The sequence below is a fragment of the Oryx dammah genome, unplaced genomic scaffold (assembly GCF_014754425.2).
Source record: "Oryx dammah isolate SB20612 unplaced genomic scaffold, SCBI_Odam_1.1 HiC_scaffold_21, whole genome shotgun sequence".
Lineage (NCBI taxonomy): Eukaryota > Metazoa > Chordata > Mammalia > Artiodactyla > Bovidae > Oryx > Oryx dammah.
Genome location: NW_024070205.1, coordinates 13,546,947 through 13,565,912, shown reverse-complemented (window position 1 = coordinate 13,565,912; position 18,966 = coordinate 13,546,947). Strand labels below are relative to the sequence as shown.

The following is an 18,966-nucleotide window of genomic DNA, read 5'->3' as shown; positions in this document are numbered from 1 at the left end:
GGGACACGGGTTCGATCTCTGGTCTGGAAAGATCCCACGTGTTATGGGACAACTAAGTCCATGTGACACAACTACCGAGCCTGTGCTCTAGAGCCTGGGAACCACAACTACCGAGCCACATGCTGAAGCTACTGAAGCCCGTGCAAGAGAAGCCATCGCAAGTGGGAAGTCTAAGCGCTGTAACTAGAGAGGAGCTCCCGTTCACCACAACTCGAGAAAAGTCCACGCAGCCATGAAGACCCAACATAGCCAAAAATAAATAAATATTTTAAAAAATTAAAATAAGACTGTGTAAGGAACATGGAAAGGAGGAGTGACATTGCCCACCACACAGCACATGAGTTAATAACGTCTTCATTAGTCGGTTGTTGTTTATTTCAATTTTCTTTGGAGATACATTTCTCTCTCCGTTTTTGCTCCAACCCAGGGCACACTCCCTCTGCTTCCTTCTACCTTTCTTTACTATGCAGAATGCCTGAATGCTGGCCAGCTTTTACGTTGCTACGAGCTTATGAAATTCTTATTTCAACGAAGCGGTCTCTCTTGGGAAGGCACCATGGGAGTGCAAAATGAGTTGTCGCTTAAAAAAATAAATTTTTCCGGATCATTGCATTACACAGTCTGTAGTTTCTTGACTTTCCTGTGTCAAACTAATTTTTTAGATTCAAAAACAGAGCCACGAGATGGTTCAACTGGTTTCTCAAAAGTTTCAAACAATCCCAACTTTAGTTTTACTGGCATTTGAATAAACTGCTCTGCCTTTTCCCTCCTCTGGTGTACCTACCTGCCTTGTACTGAATAAAGATAGATGGTTCTGTGGAAGACTGTGTCAACTATTTACGTCTAGATTTATCTTTTTTGGCTTTTTTACTTCTTTTCTCCTTAAGTCCTCCGCATTCCTTTTCTACAGGAAGCGTGGAAAAGATAAAGGTGCCGGGAAAGATATTAGCTTTTGGCTGCTGGCCTCAATGTTGCCCTTTAGTATTCATTAGCTAACTTTCTTAACTAGCAATATACTTTATTTTTTTTTTATTTTACTTTACAATACTGTATTGGTTTTGCCATACATCAACATGAATCCGCCACGGGTGTACACATGTTCCCAATTCTGAACCCCCCTTCCACCTCCCTCCCCATACCATCTCTCTGGGGCATCCCGGTGCACCAGCCCCAAGCATCCAGTATCCTGCGTTGAACCTAGACTGGCGATTCATTTCTTCAGTTCAGTTCAGTTCAGTCGCTCAGTCGTGTCCGACTCTTTGTGACCCCATGAATTGCAGCACGCCAGGCCTCCCTGTCCATCACCATCTCCCGGAGTTCACTCAGACTCCTGTCCATTGAGTCAGTGATGCCATCCAGCAATCTCAACCTCGGTCGTCCCCTTCGACCCCCATACCATCTCTCTGGGTCATCCTGGTGCACCAGCCCCAAGCATCCAGTATCCTGCGTCGAACCTAGACTGGCAATTCATTTCTTATATGATATTATACATGTTTCAATGCCATTCTCCCAAATCATCCCACTCTCTTCCTCTCCCACAGAGTCCAAAAGACTGTTCTATACATCTGTGTCTCTTTTGCTGTCTCGCATACAGGGTTATCGTTACCATCTTTCTAAATTTCATATATATGTGTTAGTATACTGTATTGGTGTTTCTCTTTCTGGCTTACTTCACTCTGTATAAATAGGCTCCAGTTTCATCCACCTCATAAGAACTGACTTTAAGATGAGCCATAGGGCAGACAAAATGAAAACCACAATCACAAAAAAAAAAAAAAAAAAGATGAGCCATAAAGGGAAAAAGCACCAAAGGAGAGAACAGTTTCTGTTTTCAACACTATGGAGGGCTGACTATAAGTGTTCTGAGTTCTGGGGTCTTTCAGTGGAAGTTTCCTCCGAAAGTCACTTCTTTTCCCAGCACTCTTCCTTGCCTTACTGGGTTTTTACAACCTGTTTTCCAAGGCCAGAGGTCACATCCATTAGTTGTCTCATTTCTACAAATGCATGTGGTAAAACAGAAGAATAAACAGGAGTGTCTAAGTATCAACTCATTTTGCTTGTTGGGATGGGAAAATAGAATTTTTTAAAAAGACCTGTCTTACTGATGATAATTCTACAGTTTCACTAAACTCAACTTGATATTTCATGAAACACTTCCTATGTGCAACTTCTTTGCTAGGTGCATACACGTGTGCTAAGTTGCTTCAGCTGTGTCCAACTCTTTTTGACCCTGTAGACCAGAGCCCACCAGGCTCCTCTGTCCATGGGGTTTTTCTGACACACAACTGGAGTGGGTTGCCATGCTCTCTTGCAGGGGATCTTCCCTGGATTCCACCCAGGGATCAAACCTGCATCTCCTAGACTGCAGGCAGATTTTCTTTACCACTGAACAATTGCATATGGACAAAATTCTGAAGAGAATAAGTAAGTATATAAATAGTTGTATTACAAATGGTAAAATTATACATGAATGTTTTTATTAATATATTTTTATAATTAAATAAAAATTAAAAGTTGAGACTTACTTATCTTATCCTACTGATTCATCACCTACGCTGTCATCTATGATGATAGCCATCTATGAAGGAGGAAGCCACATCTATCTTTTAAACTGGGTCAATCTTTTAAAGAGCCAAAGCTTTTGGGGGTTCATACAGTAGTTCAGTGTTGGACTCTGGAATGTAACATTAAAAGAAATCTACTTTTATAATTTTTAGATAAATGTAGGCTGGAATCCTCCTTTCAATCAGAGGAAAAGCTTCTGAAATGCTCGTGCTCAGTTTCCTTACTTGTAAAGGGAATAATAATAAAACCTACTTCATCACTTGTTTTGTTTAGGTTTGTTTTGCTTTAATAAGAATAAGTGCCTGGCACCTTTTAGGTTTCCCTGGTGGCTCAGATGGTAATGAATCTGCCTGCAACGTGGGACACTCAGATCTTCAATCCCTAGGTCAGGAAGATCTCCAAGAGAAGGGAAAGGCAACCTACTCCGGTATTCTTTCCTGGAGAATTCTGTGGACAGAGAGCCCGGTGGGCTACAGTCCATGGCGTTGCAAAGAGTCAGATGTGACTGAGCAACTAACACTTTCACACTTTCACCTACTTGGTATTCACTAAACATGGATGGGAGCTGGTGGGAGTGTTAGCTGAAGCCTGACCAGACTCTGGGGGACGTTGCTGGGGTCTTGAATTACCTCCATAAAGGGTACAGATCCTCATGATGCTATACTTCAAGGAAGACTTGAGGGGACAGAAAGATCTGGCCTATATCAAGCCCCTGCCAGGTTTCCTTTGTGGAAAGAGCAGAGTTCAAATAGAGGACAAATAAATAACCATTCTTTTCATCTCTCTCTCCAGTCCCTTCCCTCTTGTGGTTTAATTGTCACATACAAAGAAACAAGGGGCTTGTAAATACCAAGACTGTCCTTCCCTGTCTAAGGAAGAGGAAGGAGAGGGGCTGATATTAGCTGTAACACTGATTCATGAATTCATTCAACCAAGATCAATGGAGCACCCTGAGATGTAAAGACCTTCTGCTGTCTGGTTTTATAAGGCAACAGCTTAAAGGGTCAAGAGGGGAAAAAGCATTGAGTTTTATTTTAAGATTCTGACTGTTTTCTGTATCAAGCTGAATAAAAATTTCACTGGAGCAATTCATCATAAATGTCTTACTTCTTAATTCTTTTGACAGAAACTAGCTACCATGGGCAGACAAAAGGATTTTACAAAGACTGTTATGCAATGTTGTACAATCAGCCAAAACTGCATTATGCTCAGTGTCTTTGAAGAGCCTGGCTTCATTCCTGCTTTGGAATGACTCAATGAAATGTCCTAGATGGTGTCTCTTGGAAGACTTTCCTCTTGTCCCACCTATGTGTGGTCCTTCAACCACAGCCAAACTTCGCTCCCACTCTCTGAATTTCCCAGTCTCGAGTATTTGTCACACTGAGTTATTAAAACCTCCCAATTCACTCTCACTCACTTAAACAGTTACGTGGAAATTACTCACGTTGTTGGCTTCTGGGAAATACATTTGTAATGATTTCGTCTGAGCTGTCATACATAATATGTTTCCTTGACATCTGGAATCCAAGTGATGTAGGCTGGAGAGATCTCAGTGTGGTGCTGGTAACTGTAGTAGGCAAAGGGGCCCTTAGAAGACAGACAGCAAACTTGAGTTAAATTCAGCAAACCTATAGAGTATCAATCAGGCACAGAAAGAATATACACTACAGAATGAACCTAATGTAATTGCTCTGGATCCTTCAGAAGCTTATGACTTAGCGGGAAAAATGGATATCAATAAGTAAGAAATGCCCTTATAGAATACAAATAAAGTTATGTAGGAGCACAAAGTAAATAGTTATTAACCTTGGATACGACAGCACTGGGTCATAGAATTGGTTAAAATCATGGCTTTGTAGCCCAATAGGCGTGGGTTAACATATTAACTTTACCATTTACTGCTTTCTAGTCTTAAGCACATTACTTAATCTTTCTGTGTCTTAACTAACTCAAAGGTAAAATGGGTTTAATTACAATAATTACCAGATCACCGGGAGGCACAATTAAGCCATGCGCCTGCACCATATAGCTTTCTATGAGAAGTCGGGAAAGAGGGCGTCCAGGTCAAGTGATTTCCTGTCAGGGAGGCAGAGTGGAAGGTGTACATACTCCATCCACTCACATTTCACTGGAGAAAATGCAGTCACCTTGTCACGCATGACTGAGGGGGGAGCTGGGCAGCGGAATCTCTAGCTGGGCAGCTGGAAGAGGGTAGAAAAGGCCCACGACCTCCACAAACAAATGCAATAATTCTTAGGTAATGGTCAGACTTTTAATCCACATTGAAAAAAAAAAAGCCACAACTCTGTAAAAGCGCCATGAACAAAGCAGACAGACCGTGTGTCATGTCGTACTGTCTCAGCCATGTCTGACTCCCTATGACCCTGTGGACTGCAGCCCGCCAGGCTCCCCTGTCCATGGGATTCTGCAGGCAAGAATACTGGAGTGGGTTGCCATGCCCTCCTCCAATGGATCTTCCTGACCCAGGGACTGAACCCAAGTCTCTTGCATCTCTTGCATTGGCAGGCGAATTCTTCACTGCTGAGCTACCTAGGTGGTCCCCAAATCCTATTCCATAGGAGAGGTCCCCAACCTTTTTGGCTAGAGACCGGTTTCATAGAAGACAATTTTCCTACAGAGGGTGGGAGGCAGGGATGGTTTTACTTTTGCCCACCGCTCACATCCAGCTGTGTGGCCAGGCTCCTAACAGACCGGTTGGGGACCCCTGTTCCAGAGTACATTAATTTGGCATTGTGAGCAACACTGGGGCAATAGAGAGCAAAACTGCATCTGTGGTTTTCCCCTCCCAGCCTTCAGTTTTTCCTAGGCTGCTGCTGGAAGAAACAGAAACACATCCAAGGTGTGGAAGGGTGGAGAGCAGCTGCTCGATGCAGACGCACTGGCTGCAGGGCAAAGCGACAGTGAACAGCAGGGATGGAGAAACAGGGCACACCAAGCGGAAGGGCACATCGGTCTGGGATAACCTAATATAGAGAAAACATCCCTAAACACACCTAAATGTTCTCTGAAGGCATCACTGTGTTGCTGCCAAGCACAGACACTGGTGTTCATGAGGGTGAATTCAGTGAAAAACATCCCTAGAAGATGAGGGCAGGATCCAATATTATTAACATCCTCTCCCGCTTTCTTCACCCTCCTCCCCATGTCCCTCACACCAAAAACCAGCCCTGAGATAATTTTTATCCCAATTAAGTGCGACTTAAGTGAACATTAAGAAAAAACATTTAAATGAGAAAAGAAATCTCAGAGGGGGAACCTATAATCTAATGGAAAGATTTCTGTTTGGTCAGCAAGGAAGGCTGAATGATCCAATACTCACAGAATGAAGTGTTTAGTATAGTTCATATATTTAGTAGATAAAATGAAAATGCTGCCATGCTTTTGAGGCAACCTTTACTTACCCAGATAGCTTCACTACCCAATAGAATTATACAAATCAGGTTAAACTCCATGAACGTGATATTTAATAAAGTTTCTCACTTTTTCCCTACTGTCATATGCAGAGACAACATGTTTGATGTCTCAGTGGATATGTTTAAAGCTGTTATTGGTCACAATTATGTGTGTGTGTTGTCAGTGTCCCAAGCCTAGAAGGTGAATTTAGCAAGAATTACTAGAGAAGATTTTTCAGTCATTTTAAGAACACCATTTGTGAATTTCCCTGGCAGTCCAGTGGTTAAGACTGATGCTTCCACTGCAGGACGTATGGGTTTGATCCCTAGTTGGGGCACAAAGATCCCACAGGCCATGCGATGCAGCTAAATAAAGAATATATCTTGCCATCATTCTAACGATTTTCCATCTTTATCCAAAGAAGGAAAACATTCATACAGATAACTCTAGAAGGCAATAATCAGAATTCAATCTGTTTAAGAATATATGTCTGTGTGTATTTCTGATATTCTTGGTATTCCCAGCTTTTCAAACAACTAACAAGAAAACAATGTAAACATCTGACTTAAAAAAGTTACAAAGCTTCTAGCTTCCCCTTCTTGTCCTCAGGAAAGCTAAGAATTAATTCAGTTCAGTTCCATCCAAGAGGATTGTCTGTACATCTGCTATGTACTGATTAGTGATTTTAAGTAAGACAAATCATAATCTTTAGCCACTTTCATCCCCTAAGGGAGAATCTGCCGTAAAGACCCAGGGCAAGAAGGCACCTGGGTCTCAGGAACAAGGAGTAACCAAGACCCAGAAAGCTCTCAGCACACTCTCTGCATGACTGCTTCCTTCATTTGCATGTCTTTATTCTGAAGGACTTTCTCTACTTCCTTAGACAGTTGTTCGCGTGTTACATGTCTACGCAGACAAACTTGTCGTCTCTGGATTGCAATTCCAAATTTCCAGGACAGGGAAACATAGTAACCCAGTTTATTTCAGGTTTCTATTCCCCATCTTGCCGGCTGAGGCTGATGTGGTAAGATCATGTATATGAAACTGGCTAAAAGGGAAATATTCCTAAAGTCAGGGAGGTAGTTCTCAGAGAAAGGAGATTATTTAGATCAGATGGTCTCTAAATTGTCCTCATACATATAGCCCCGAATAAGAATTGTGGAAACAAAAGAGATGCTTATATTACAATCTCTGGTTTTTACAAAGGTCACAATCTCATAAACCCACACGTACACATGGAGGAGTAACATTTAGTACTCTGATCCTCCTGTGGTCATGTATGGATGTGAGAGTTGGACTGTGAAGAAGGCTGAGCACCGAAGAATTGATGCTTTTGAACTGTGGTGTTGGAGAAGACTCTTGAGAGTCCCTTGGACTGAGAGGAGATCCAACCAGTCTATTCTGAAGGAGATCAGCCCGGGGATTTCTTTGGAAGGAATGATGCTAAAGCTGAAACTCCAGTACTTTGGCCACCTCATGCGAAGAGTTGACTCATTGGAAAAGACTGTGATGCTGGGAGGGACTGGGGGCAGGAGGAGAAGGGGACGACAGAGGATGAGATGGCTGGATGGCATCACTGACTCGATGGACGCGAGTCCAAGTGAACTCCGGGAGTTGGTGATGGACAGGGAGGCCTGGCGTGCTGGGATTTATGGGGTTGCAGAGTCGGACACGACTGAGCGACTGAACTGAACTGAACTAAGTACTGAAGGGGTGACTTTGATCAGAAGGGAGCCAGATAAAGTAGGAATACAGTAAACTGCAAAATAAATAGGTTCAAATTTTGGCTCTGGCTCCTACTCGTTTGTGTATCCTTAGTAGGGTCACAGATTCTTCATAAGTAGATCTTCATCTTATTTGTAAAGTATGGATGATTATATATAAGTTTAAAGGCATTTTAAAATGATAATTAAGTGTAGTACCCACCAAACACATAGTATACAGCAGACTCCAGGTCACAATAGTTTGGTTCAGTAAGAGTGTATTGAACACATCTTGGTGAAGCACTGGACTACATATGAAGACACAGAAGTTAGTTGTCCTGGGGAAATTCAGATTGTTCGAGGGGCCTGGGAGGTGGGAATAAGACAGATGAACAGTTAATTCAATAATCATTGCAGCTGTGCTTTAGATTGATCTGACAAGATTTCAGGGAGGTGCTGGCTCAGAGGATAAAGCAGCTGCCTCCAATGCAGGAAACCCAATGCGGGAAACCTGGGTTCGATCCCTGGGTGGGGAAGATCCCCTGGAGAAGGAAACGGCAACCCACTCCAGTATTCTTGCCTGGAGAATCCCATGGACGGAGGAGCTTGGCAGGCTACAGTCCACAGGGTGGCAAAGAGTCGGACATGACTGAGTGACTTCACTATGTAGGTAGAGAGGACTTGAACAGGAATGTGCTGGCATGCTCAGTCATTTCAGTGGGGTCTGACTCTTTGTGACCCCATGGACTGCAGGCCGCCAGGCTCCTCTGCCCATGGGACTCTTCAGGCAAGAATACTGGTGTGCATGCCATTCCCTTCTCCAGGGGATCTTTCCAACCCAGGGATCGAACCCATGTCTCTTAAGTCTCCTGCATTGGAAGGTGTATTCTTTACCACTAGCGCCACCTGGGAAGCCCTGGAACAGGAACATTTCCTATCAAACCGGGTAAAACCTTGAGCTAGCTGACCCAACTCTGGGAAGCTGATGGTTCACATTTCCTCTGTGACAAGGAAGCTACATGAATAAGTAAAAAGACCTTTTCCAAACATTACTGGGCTTAAATAAAGGTGTTAAGGGAGACATCAATATAGTTTTTAAGCAGGTTTTTACATAGTAAAGGAAGATATAAAATCCACAGTGAAAATCATCCACCTAATAGGTCACTGAAAGCATATTTTCTGTGCTCAGGGAAAATGAAAATACTCAAGAAAATAATTAAACATTTGAATGTATAAGTTCACAAAACTTATGCCACAAGCTGAAACTAGATAAAGTTTCAAAAACACTCTTTGCTGGGTTAACTGGAAAAGGAAAAAAAAAGAAATGATACCAGCATTTGACTATTTTAAAGTTGTTGCACTAGTCAAAGCCTGACAAGCAATTTACCATCTCAGAACAATTTGTTCACTTCACTTAGAAATTAGAAGTGTGTTTGGGCCAATAAATCTAAATTTATTTGTAGTAGTCATTTTTATTAACGGAAGTGTTTTCCAGATGTTACTTAAGTCTGGTCGGGTGGGACCAGTTCCAATAAATGAGGAAAGTTTGATTTCATAGGTTGTCACTGTTGATTTTGTCTAACCTTTGGACTAATTGGTTCATCCTAACATATTTGCTCTGATATATAAGACCTACGGGACATTGGAGAAATTCATCTCTCCTTTTACGGGTAAGTGTCACAGTTAACTTGCTTCATGGAATTACATGTTTTCAATTCAATAAGGATATACTTTATTAAAGGTGCTTGAAAAGATTTATAAGGATAGTAGTTGGAGAGTTTAGAAAAGAATCACATTTATGCAATACACCTGCTGGAAGCTTATGAATTTATATTGAGAGTTAAGGGAATGTTGGAATGATAACTCTGTTAAATTAAATTTTACTTAAGCTGGTTACTTATTTTTTCCCTTCAATATCGGATTTAAATCTTGTACTTTAAGTACATGCTATAATTTGAATAGAGTTTTAAGATGTCTTTTTTTCTATTTGGGAGATTCTAAAGTATTAAAATGGTCAGTAACATGATTGAGATGGTGATTTGATGATTTTTTTTCTGTATAAGATTAAATCTAATGGTCAAGTATTTACAATGAATTAAGGCTGGTTACTTTTAAATGTCTTGCTTTAAGAATGGGAAAGTTTTTTATCATTAAATTGAATTTTGAAATTATTGAGATGCTGTAATACAAGCATAAATTAGTGGTGAGATCCAAGAGGAGTTTTCTAATACTTTTATTTTCTTTCCAGTGAGGGCTCAGTACCTGAAAACAGCCATGGAGTGGAAAATACTTCCCATTTACTTGCTGCTGCTTTCTGTTTTCTTGATTCAGCAAGCTTCTTCTCAAGGTACCTTAACTGTCAAAAATACTTTTATTTGACAGAGATTGCTAATTGCTCAGTTCTGACTTTTATGACAACAAAAGAAGTAACTTTCTAAAAATGGTATTTGTCTGAATTTAATGTACAGTAAAACCTTAAAAGTAAGTAAAGAATGTGTAGCATATTTATAAGTATTTTATATTATGAAATCTTTGTAGAAGTTTTGAGCTTTTCAATAGAGTAGTTTTTGTACTTATTGTTTCTATGGTTCTCCCAAAGGTTTAAAAAATGCAGACACACAATAAAACTATGTTGGAAAAAAAAAAAAAAACTATGTTGGAATGATATCTCATCAAACTAACTGAAATGAACAATATTTAAACAGCATATGATTTTTCCTACATGTTTACAAATTCAACTAATCTTTTATATCAAATAAATTATTGATAGCTTATGTTGGCATCATCTTGATATAAATATACTACAGTGAATATTTACGTTTCAAAGGGCATTTTAGTAATCTTGAAAGTGTGCCTTCTTCTTTCAGGGACTATTTATTCAGATAGGAATTTACACAGGTGTGAATGTCATTTTACAACATTGAACCATTCACAGCCCTCCAGAAACAGTCCTGTAAGAACAGTTCTTATTATTTATTCATTTTTAGAAAATGTTAAGGTACGTGCAGTGTAATCACCTTAACAGAATTCTCTAGCATCATAAAATAGATTACTTAACAATAACACCAAGCTTTGGATTATTGCTTCCCTTTTTTTCCTTTGATAAGCAAAATACGAGAGAAGAAAAATCAAGGTATATAACTGTTATGACAAAATTACTTTTATAAGGTAGACACTTTCAGTAAAATGATTAAATCAACTGAGTATGTGAGATACCTGCCTGCATGGACATAGTTTCAGAATCACTTAGGTAAGGTGGAAAAACTCATGAGAGCAAATATAAATATTTAATCAGGAATGATGAGTACTCTGGTGTCTCCAAGTTCTTCTGCTCTCTCAGAATATTACAAAGTTCATTATCACAGGTGCATTTCCTAAGTCACTTCTCCTTCATAATACTGTTGGTGGGTCACAAAAAATTTTACTCCTTTAATTAAATGAATTTAAAACTAGTTGTTCAAATCAATAAAACTAGGACATTCATTAAATCTATGGAAATGAGTTTTTCCTATAAAAATAATTGACTTCCTATTTCAGAAATCTGCTGGTTGTAAAAGAATAACCTTTTGATGTTGTCTTGTCTGCTTTTCTTGCCTTCTCAATCTCTTCCCGTTCTTTTTTCTGTATATATAATATATGTATTTATATACATACACTATATATGATAAGCATTTTTGTATGCATTGTACACATATGTTTGTAAAACGTTCTGAAAGTTGTCCTAATGTTCACTGTTTTACTTGCATAGTAAGACTTTAATTTTTTGGATTCATTATTTCGAGATTTTTTCAGTGCTTCAGCATCCCTCTGTGGATTCAGAACATTGCACCTGCCTGTCTCTGTTCCATGGATGGATTCAGTTGTTAGATTTCTGTGGTTATTTCTCAGGGAGGTTTTCATGGTGTTTCCAAATGATTTAAAAAATATATGTAAGGATAATTATGCTTTTATTTTATCTAAAATAATTCTGTTCATGACTTTTATATTCACGCTCAGATGCTTTTCAAGAATTACCTATTTTGTACTCTCTTTAGCAGTGGTTGAAGGCCTCTGACTTCTCCCCACATTTATAGACCCCAGTTATCCCCACCAGTGAAAGGAGCAGGAGTGGAGGAAAATTTACAGCAAGCATAGGCAGCTTGCTGCAAATGCATCATCAGGAATGAGAGGCGATGTGATCGGCTGGGGAAAGTTTGGGTTTTGGATTCAGATATATCAGGGTTCAAATTCTAGGTGGGCTGTTTCCTTAGGATGACCATACAATTTATTATACAAATCAGGATATTTCTAAGAGGGAAAGAGGTCGATATGAATGACTGATATATGTTCACTGACCTGTAATACATATGTGCTGGAACTATTAACTAACTGGGTGCCCTTGAACAAGTTCCTAAAATTTCTGAGTTTCAGCTTTCTTATCTCTAAAAGGGAGACTACTGAGATTCTCCTGGCAGCGTTTCAGAAGCACTAGAGATAACGTGTGACTCAGTGACCAGCACAGAGATGCTCGGTAAATGGCAGCATTAGTAGAATTGTAGCTGCCCTCCCCCAGGAAGAGCACCCTCTTTGTGCAACACCATTACTCAGCCTGGTTTTCAAAGGTGTATTTATGTTCTCAGTCTAGTAATGACTAAAAGGCGTGGTCAAGGTCACCTAGGAGGAAGCAAAGGTCACTGGGACCCATCACAAACCATCATTCCCAATCTTTTCCAATGGATAAAACTCTCCATCACCAAGAGGCTTAGTCCTTCTCCTTGGACCTCTTCTTTATATAAAGTCATTTGGCCATGTTTACGCTAGTATTGTATGATTTTAGATTTATCAAGCTGTGCAGGGAGATGTGGGGAAGGGTATTCTAGAGATGCCACCTGCAACTGTGATTATAACTGTCAACACTACATGGAGTGCTGCCCTGACTTCAAGAGAGAATGCACTGTGGGTAAGTCCTGAGAGCTGGTGTCTCCTCTGCCAAGCTCATGTCCTGTGAGTCCCCTCGCACCCTGCGCACTGCTGTTGTCAGACTGTTCTGCATCTTTGTGCTGAAGTGCCTTTCTCCCTTCCCTTGTGTAAATGTGTGTGCTGTGCAGTGTGCTGCTGTGCCTGAAGATGGTGTCAAAGCTGCGGCCATAGGGGGAGGCTAAGGGGAACCTGGAAACCTATCACTTGCACAAGGCTATTGACAAGTGCCAAGTATCACGTCTTGTTTTAAAGAGAGGCTTAATATTGTGACTCAGGAGTCATTAAGTAAACAGTAGTAATTCTTTGCTATTAACCAGAGAGGTAATTACTTAGTGATGGAGCCCTTCCATAGCTTCATCAAAGGGGTTCATGGAAATAAAATAATTTTGCTTACTGTTTGACTTTTTGATATTAATGTGTTTCTAGGTTACCTGAAAAAAGGCACTTTACAGTGTTTAATAATGAGTATTTAATGATGAATTTCACTTAAAACCAAAGGGTGTAATTTAAATTATGATACTTCACTTAAAGGTATTTTCGACCATTTTGTTGTTAATGTGCAAAAACTTCATATTTATGAAAATTATTAAGGTGGCTCAAAGTTATGTCTGCTTTAGAATTTGCATGTGAAGTTGGTAAATATATTGTTGTACAACTTATTTGTTTTGTAAGGTAATTATTTCAAATATGTCTGTGTAAATCACTGTGGCTTTAACCAAGGCTTTGGGGGAAACCAAGCAGGCTTCTCTGATATAGTCCATACCAAAGGATTGGGCTGACATCTTTCAGCTCTATACCATGCCAGTTTGTCATAATAAAGGTCTGTGCATTCTGAATAATTTTTGAGCCTAACTAGTTACCTATTTAAGTCAACTCTTTAGGATATATTGTTATAGAATATGTAGGAGCAATTAAAAAAATCCATTTGGAAAGTAATGGTGAGGAGAGGATGGGGGAATTCATATGAAGGATGCTTACCTCTTTAGACATTTCTCAGTTTTCCATTGTCTGTACACGAAATGACTCAGACAGCATTGGGACGTCTCTTGGAGCCTTGAAGGGCAAGAAAATTTCCCTAAGTCTCCAGATTTCTTTCTTGACTTCAGCTGTCTTCATTTGGGAAACCAACCATTTCCCAAATGCCAAAGAAGACTTAGCTATGCACTTTTGAAGATTTAGTCAGCTATAAGGTGGAAAATGGTTAATCAATACATAGGCATGATGGACCGCACAACCAATAACCCATAATGTTTTGCTTTGCTCTGGGTAGAGCTTTCCTGTAAAGGCCGCTGCTTCGAATCCTTTGCAAGAGGGAGGGAGTGTGACTGCGACTCAGACTGTAGGAAGTACGGCAAGTGCTGTTCGGATTATGGCACTTTTTGTGAAGCAGGTAAGCATCCCATTACCGTCAGCGCTTCTCAGTATAGCCAGATCTGTGCACCTACCCGAGCGCCACAGATAGTGTCTAACACATGGTCCATCTCAGGTCTTGATTTTACTAACATGTAAGCTCTTTGTTTCACCGTGATGAATTAAAGAAAGAACACTTCTTCCTATCACTCCCTGGCTCAGCCAGGTTCCAGGAGCACAAGAGTAACAGAGATAGGGGCCGATTATCCATGCTTTTCTCTTCTAGGTGTGGTTCAACTGCAGGTTAAATCAACAGTATCCACCTCATTTGATGATTTCCTGTCTAACCCCATTGTGCTGACCTCAAAAAGTCAACTGTCCTTTGAACCATCTGTGCTTTTGCTCTCAGTGTTCTTGAGTGTGTATCTGAGGACAGAATTTACTTCTCTGAACTAGTAAATTTAGGAGTCAGTTTAAAGCACTAAATTGATAAGCAAACCAAGAAGTTAAGTGTCTACTGTGTTCCTCTCTCCTCTCTACAGTCTTCTCAATAGTCTCTATCTAAATGTCTGTATATGAAGGGGTCAATAAAAAAAGGTAGTTCCATTTTAAATCCTCTTCTCTGATTATAGGTCCTGAAGGAGTACTCTGAGAGCTTAATAAAACCCTCTAAATTTACCAAAAGAAAAAATATTTACAAAAACATATTTAAATAATTGATTCCTTTCTTTTACCAAGTGTTTGCTCTTAAATCCTACTCTGTTAAAATATCTGTAGAGTAAAAGTGAAAATAAGTACTGCTTGCATAATCTTATCATTTTATTTAAACAAGGGTGCATCTTCTGCTTCTTTCAAACAGTGAAGAAATAGGGTGGAAAACTATTAATCAGCATAGTGGAGGAACATTGCTTAACTCTTCACTGTTTTCATTGGAAAGCATTCCAAAAATAACGGAGACAACACCCTTGTAATTAAAATCTCCAAGTGCAGAGTGCCTGCAGCTTTCAGATGGACCTATGAGATGACCTTCTTATTCACTCATCACTCTGATAATTGTTTTGGCTGTGAGACAAAAAACTAAGAATTTATTTTGGGCAGAGGATGGATTGGGAGGGAAGATGATTAGAGAATGATCAATCATTGAGAGAACCATATTAATAAAGGCAATAGTTTATGCTACTAAGTGGTGGGTCAGATTACTTGAGGTGTATATAAAACTCAATGAAAAAAAAAATTGATGAAGGTTCATTCACAGAATTCACAGAGAAGGTCAGGGTCCAAATGAAAATAGAGGCATCCATTAGAGCTTCAGCATTTTCTTTAAAAGAAAAAATAACACCCTAACTATCTTGCAACTCACCATTTAGTCATTTTAAGATTGCTAAAGATACTGCTTATCTATACGTCTCAAAGTCCCAACAGTTCAAGAATCGAAGCAGTCAAACACCTCTGAATGTGGATGAGAAAACAGTCCAAGAGGTTAAATAGTTTGCTCAAGATCATTAGAATGTGAAAAAAACTTTTCTCAAGTTGTGGTACCTGACATTTTTGGGAGGGGAGAAGAAAGTGGGAACATTGTGGTGGTCAGTTCATGGAAATTACAAAAACAGTTTGGAGGAGTTCGGTAAGAGTAGCAGGATTTATCACCACTCTCCCCCACCCATGAGGCCTCCTCTCTCCCTGTTCTCTGCTTTCTTATCTTTCAGAAGTCCCTCTTCTTTTCTTCTGGTTCCTAATGGTCAAAACATGTTCCATGTCTTCTCCTCTAGGCATAAGAAGGGGCAAAGAGTAGGGGCAATAAAAGGTTAGAGATACATGCCAAACCATTAAGCTATTTTATCTTGGAGAAGGGCAATGCATTTTGAGGAAAGCATAATGTGAAAGTGTGAAATTCTTCCAGGGGTAAATATTCATGTAGAACTTTTGTAATTAAGAAAAAGAAAAAAGGTAAATTTGTATCATTTGATTTCAATGAATATGACAACAGGAAAATGTAATTTTTATATTTTTCTTCTTGAGAGCGTATCTGTCAACCACATGCAGGGATTATTTTTGTATCACAGAAGGCTGGAATAAAGGATGCCGCGCACAGAGTTAAGCATTTTTTAGGCAGGCAAACACCTCTGGAAATTGTCTAGGAGAAAACATGTCAGTTTGCAGGCAGGGTGATTCAAGAGGGCTTGCCCATTTGCCCAAGGTCAACAGCAAAGCCTTGCAGGTCTAGAATTGGAATTCAGGTCTTCTGACTCCTGAGCCTTTGCTCCAACTCATAATTTACAGTGAGTAAATCGATTTTTTATAAAAATAGCAATGCATTCTCAGAATTCATTAGTTTGGAATAGTGCTGGGCTGAGAGCTTGCCTGCACTGGTTTTCACCAGCATCTACTCTTGAAGCCAGATGGCATCTGTGCCTTTCACAGTTAAGAGTTGCTAATGAATGTGAACAAGATATTAACCGACCTGTCTTGCTTGGCCTCAGTGCATAACCCCACACCACCACCACCTCCAAAGACTGCACCTTCACCTCCAGGAGCATCTCAGACCATCAAATCACCAACCAAACGTTCACCCAAATCACCAAACAAGAAGAAGACTAAGAAAGTTATAGAATCAGAGGAAATAACAGAAGGTAGGAAGATGACAGATGTAACAAAAGGTTGTTTCTAAGATGAAACAACCTGTAGGTGGACTACTTCTATGAACTCTTCATAGAATAAGGTGATCTTTGGAGTCATTAAAGGCTCCTCACACTTTTTAAGTCAAAGTTCAAGCCAAAGTTATTTTTCTTATTTACCAAACTGTACAGGACTAGATTAAAATAATCAGAAGAAACAAGACTTACTGTTTTAAAAAGAGTCCATGATTTTCTTTGTATAACGATTTGATTCGGTGGGATATAAGAAAGCTGAGTGAAAGTTATATATTGAATAGTTATACTCTAGTATCTGTGACAAGATCAGGTGCCTTGCTTTTAACTGACATTTACAAGAGCAGTTGCTCATTTTACTGATAAAACAAAAGCAGAATATGACATTTGTAGATCAATTAACTGCATTTTTTGTTGTATTTGGACTGGCAGTTCTTTTTTGCTTTAAATCACAGTTGGTGTGATCAACTTTTTTATTTGATTTGTAGAACATTCTGTTTCTGAAAATCAAGAGTCTTCCTCCTCCTCCTCTTCCTCTTCCTCTTCAACTATTCGGAAAATCAAGTCTTCCAAAAATTCAGCTGCTAATAGAGAATTAAAGAAGAAACCCAAAGGTTTGAGCATTGATAAAGATCAATGACTATATCAATGCCATGTGAACAATAATTACCTAAAAGTAATGTATGTGGAGAATGATTTGAGGACATTTCAATATTGAGGGGGGGGTGACTTCATAAATATTAAAAGATATTCACGAAAATGTCCTATAGGAAATTAGAGCCAAGCAGCTAAAAAACCACTCTGTAAAGCCAAAGAAGACGACGAGAGCAGCAACTGTAGAACCACAGGATGGCATCAGAGATGATTACTAATGGTTTTCTATTTCAGTTCCCCTCTACCTGATAGCATTTCTCTTTCTTCTATCTTGCGGTTTCATTTCTCCTTCCCTATAACGAACATTTATATTCTTCCTTAAGTATTTTGAAACCTTAATCCATTAAATTCTCATATATTCCTGAAAGGCAATATTATTCTTATTCACATTTTACTGATCTTATTATTTTTCTAATTATGTCATATCTGATTTTTCTGTAGTAAAGGACATACTACAGAATTGGCGATTACCTCCTAAAGAGAAATTTTGTTTGTTCTGCTTTTTAAAAATATTTCCTGAATTTCTAAAATATATTCTCATTCTCCAGGAAATGGCAGATTTTGGATACTGGAGTTTTGAAGAACTCTATTTCCTGGGTGGTTATTTCCCCCAAAGCCTTCTTTCTAGCTGAATAGCAAGATATTTAATCTCTGAGCATTAATAGAATTGTTTGATAAACAGAACTCATCTAAGTGATGTGCCTCTTGGGTTCTGTGGTTCACCTGTGGGGTGGCTGCTATGGGAAGTCCTGTTAAATAGGGTCCTTTTGCTGCCATGGTATCCTAATCTCCCTCTCTGTATCCCCTGAGACTGCTGAGTTTAGACGGACAGAGAAAAGAAGGAAGTTCAAAGCCATGTGCATGGATATTGATCACATTAACAATTTCCAAGTTGCCACTTGCTTCCATGTATTAATTGTATTGAATTTTATATTTTTCATCCCTTATCTCATTCATTCCCTAAAACACTCCAGTAAAACAGTATTTACCATTTTACAGTAAATCAACAGACATGTTAGAGATTAGCAATTTGCATAGACACACACAGCCAGTCAATGATAAGGATGGCATCTTTATGTCACAAAAATTAAAAAAAAAATATTTTTTTTCCTCTAGTAAAAGATAAGAAGAAAAGAACTCCTAAAAATAAACCTACCCCAGAACCACCAGTTATAGATGAAGGTGGAAGTGGACTGGATAATGGTGATTTCAAGCTCACCCCAACTCCTAACATTCCCACCACTCAACGTAATAAAGTTACAACTCCCAAGATTACAACAGTAAAACCAACACTTCCTAAGCCCAGTCTTCCACCTAATTCTGACACAACTAAAGAGATACCTTCGACAGTCAACAGAGAGACAACAGTTGAAACTAAAGAGACTTCTACAAGTAAACAGACTTCCACTAGCGCAGAAGAGAAGACAACTTCAGCTAAAGAGACACGAACTGCAGAGAATACATCTACTAAAGGTCTTGCACCCACACCTGAAGCTCCTGCTACATCTACACCCAAAGCTAAAACTATAACCAGATCCCCTACACCCACCACCCCCAAGAAGCCTACTCCCACCACCAAGGAGCCTGCTCCCACCAGCCCCAAGGAGCCTGCTCCCACCACCACCACCAAGGAGCCTGCACCAACCACCCCCAAGGAGCCTGCTCCCACCACC

The 18,966-nt window shown here is 39.6% G+C and overlaps 1 protein-coding gene across 1 annotated transcript in view; it reads left to right on the top strand.

The window, feature by feature from the left end:
- Positions 1-9,936: 9,936 nt before the first annotated feature.
- The window catches only part of PRG4 (proteoglycan 4), a 19,361-nt gene continuing 10,331 nt past the window's right edge, over positions 9,937-18,966 (top strand). Inside the window, exons 1-6 of the mRNA XM_040263788.1 lie at positions 9,937-10,029; positions 12,499-12,621; positions 13,912-14,031; positions 16,472-16,621; positions 17,128-17,253; positions 18,410-18,966. Coding sequence (XP_040119722.1) covers positions 9,957-10,029; positions 12,499-12,621; positions 13,912-14,031; positions 16,472-16,621; positions 17,128-17,253; positions 18,410-18,966 — 1,149 coding nt within the window. The 5' untranslated portion in view covers positions 9,937-9,956. The remainder of the gene's footprint in view (positions 10,030-12,498; positions 12,622-13,911; positions 14,032-16,471; positions 16,622-17,127; positions 17,254-18,409) is intronic.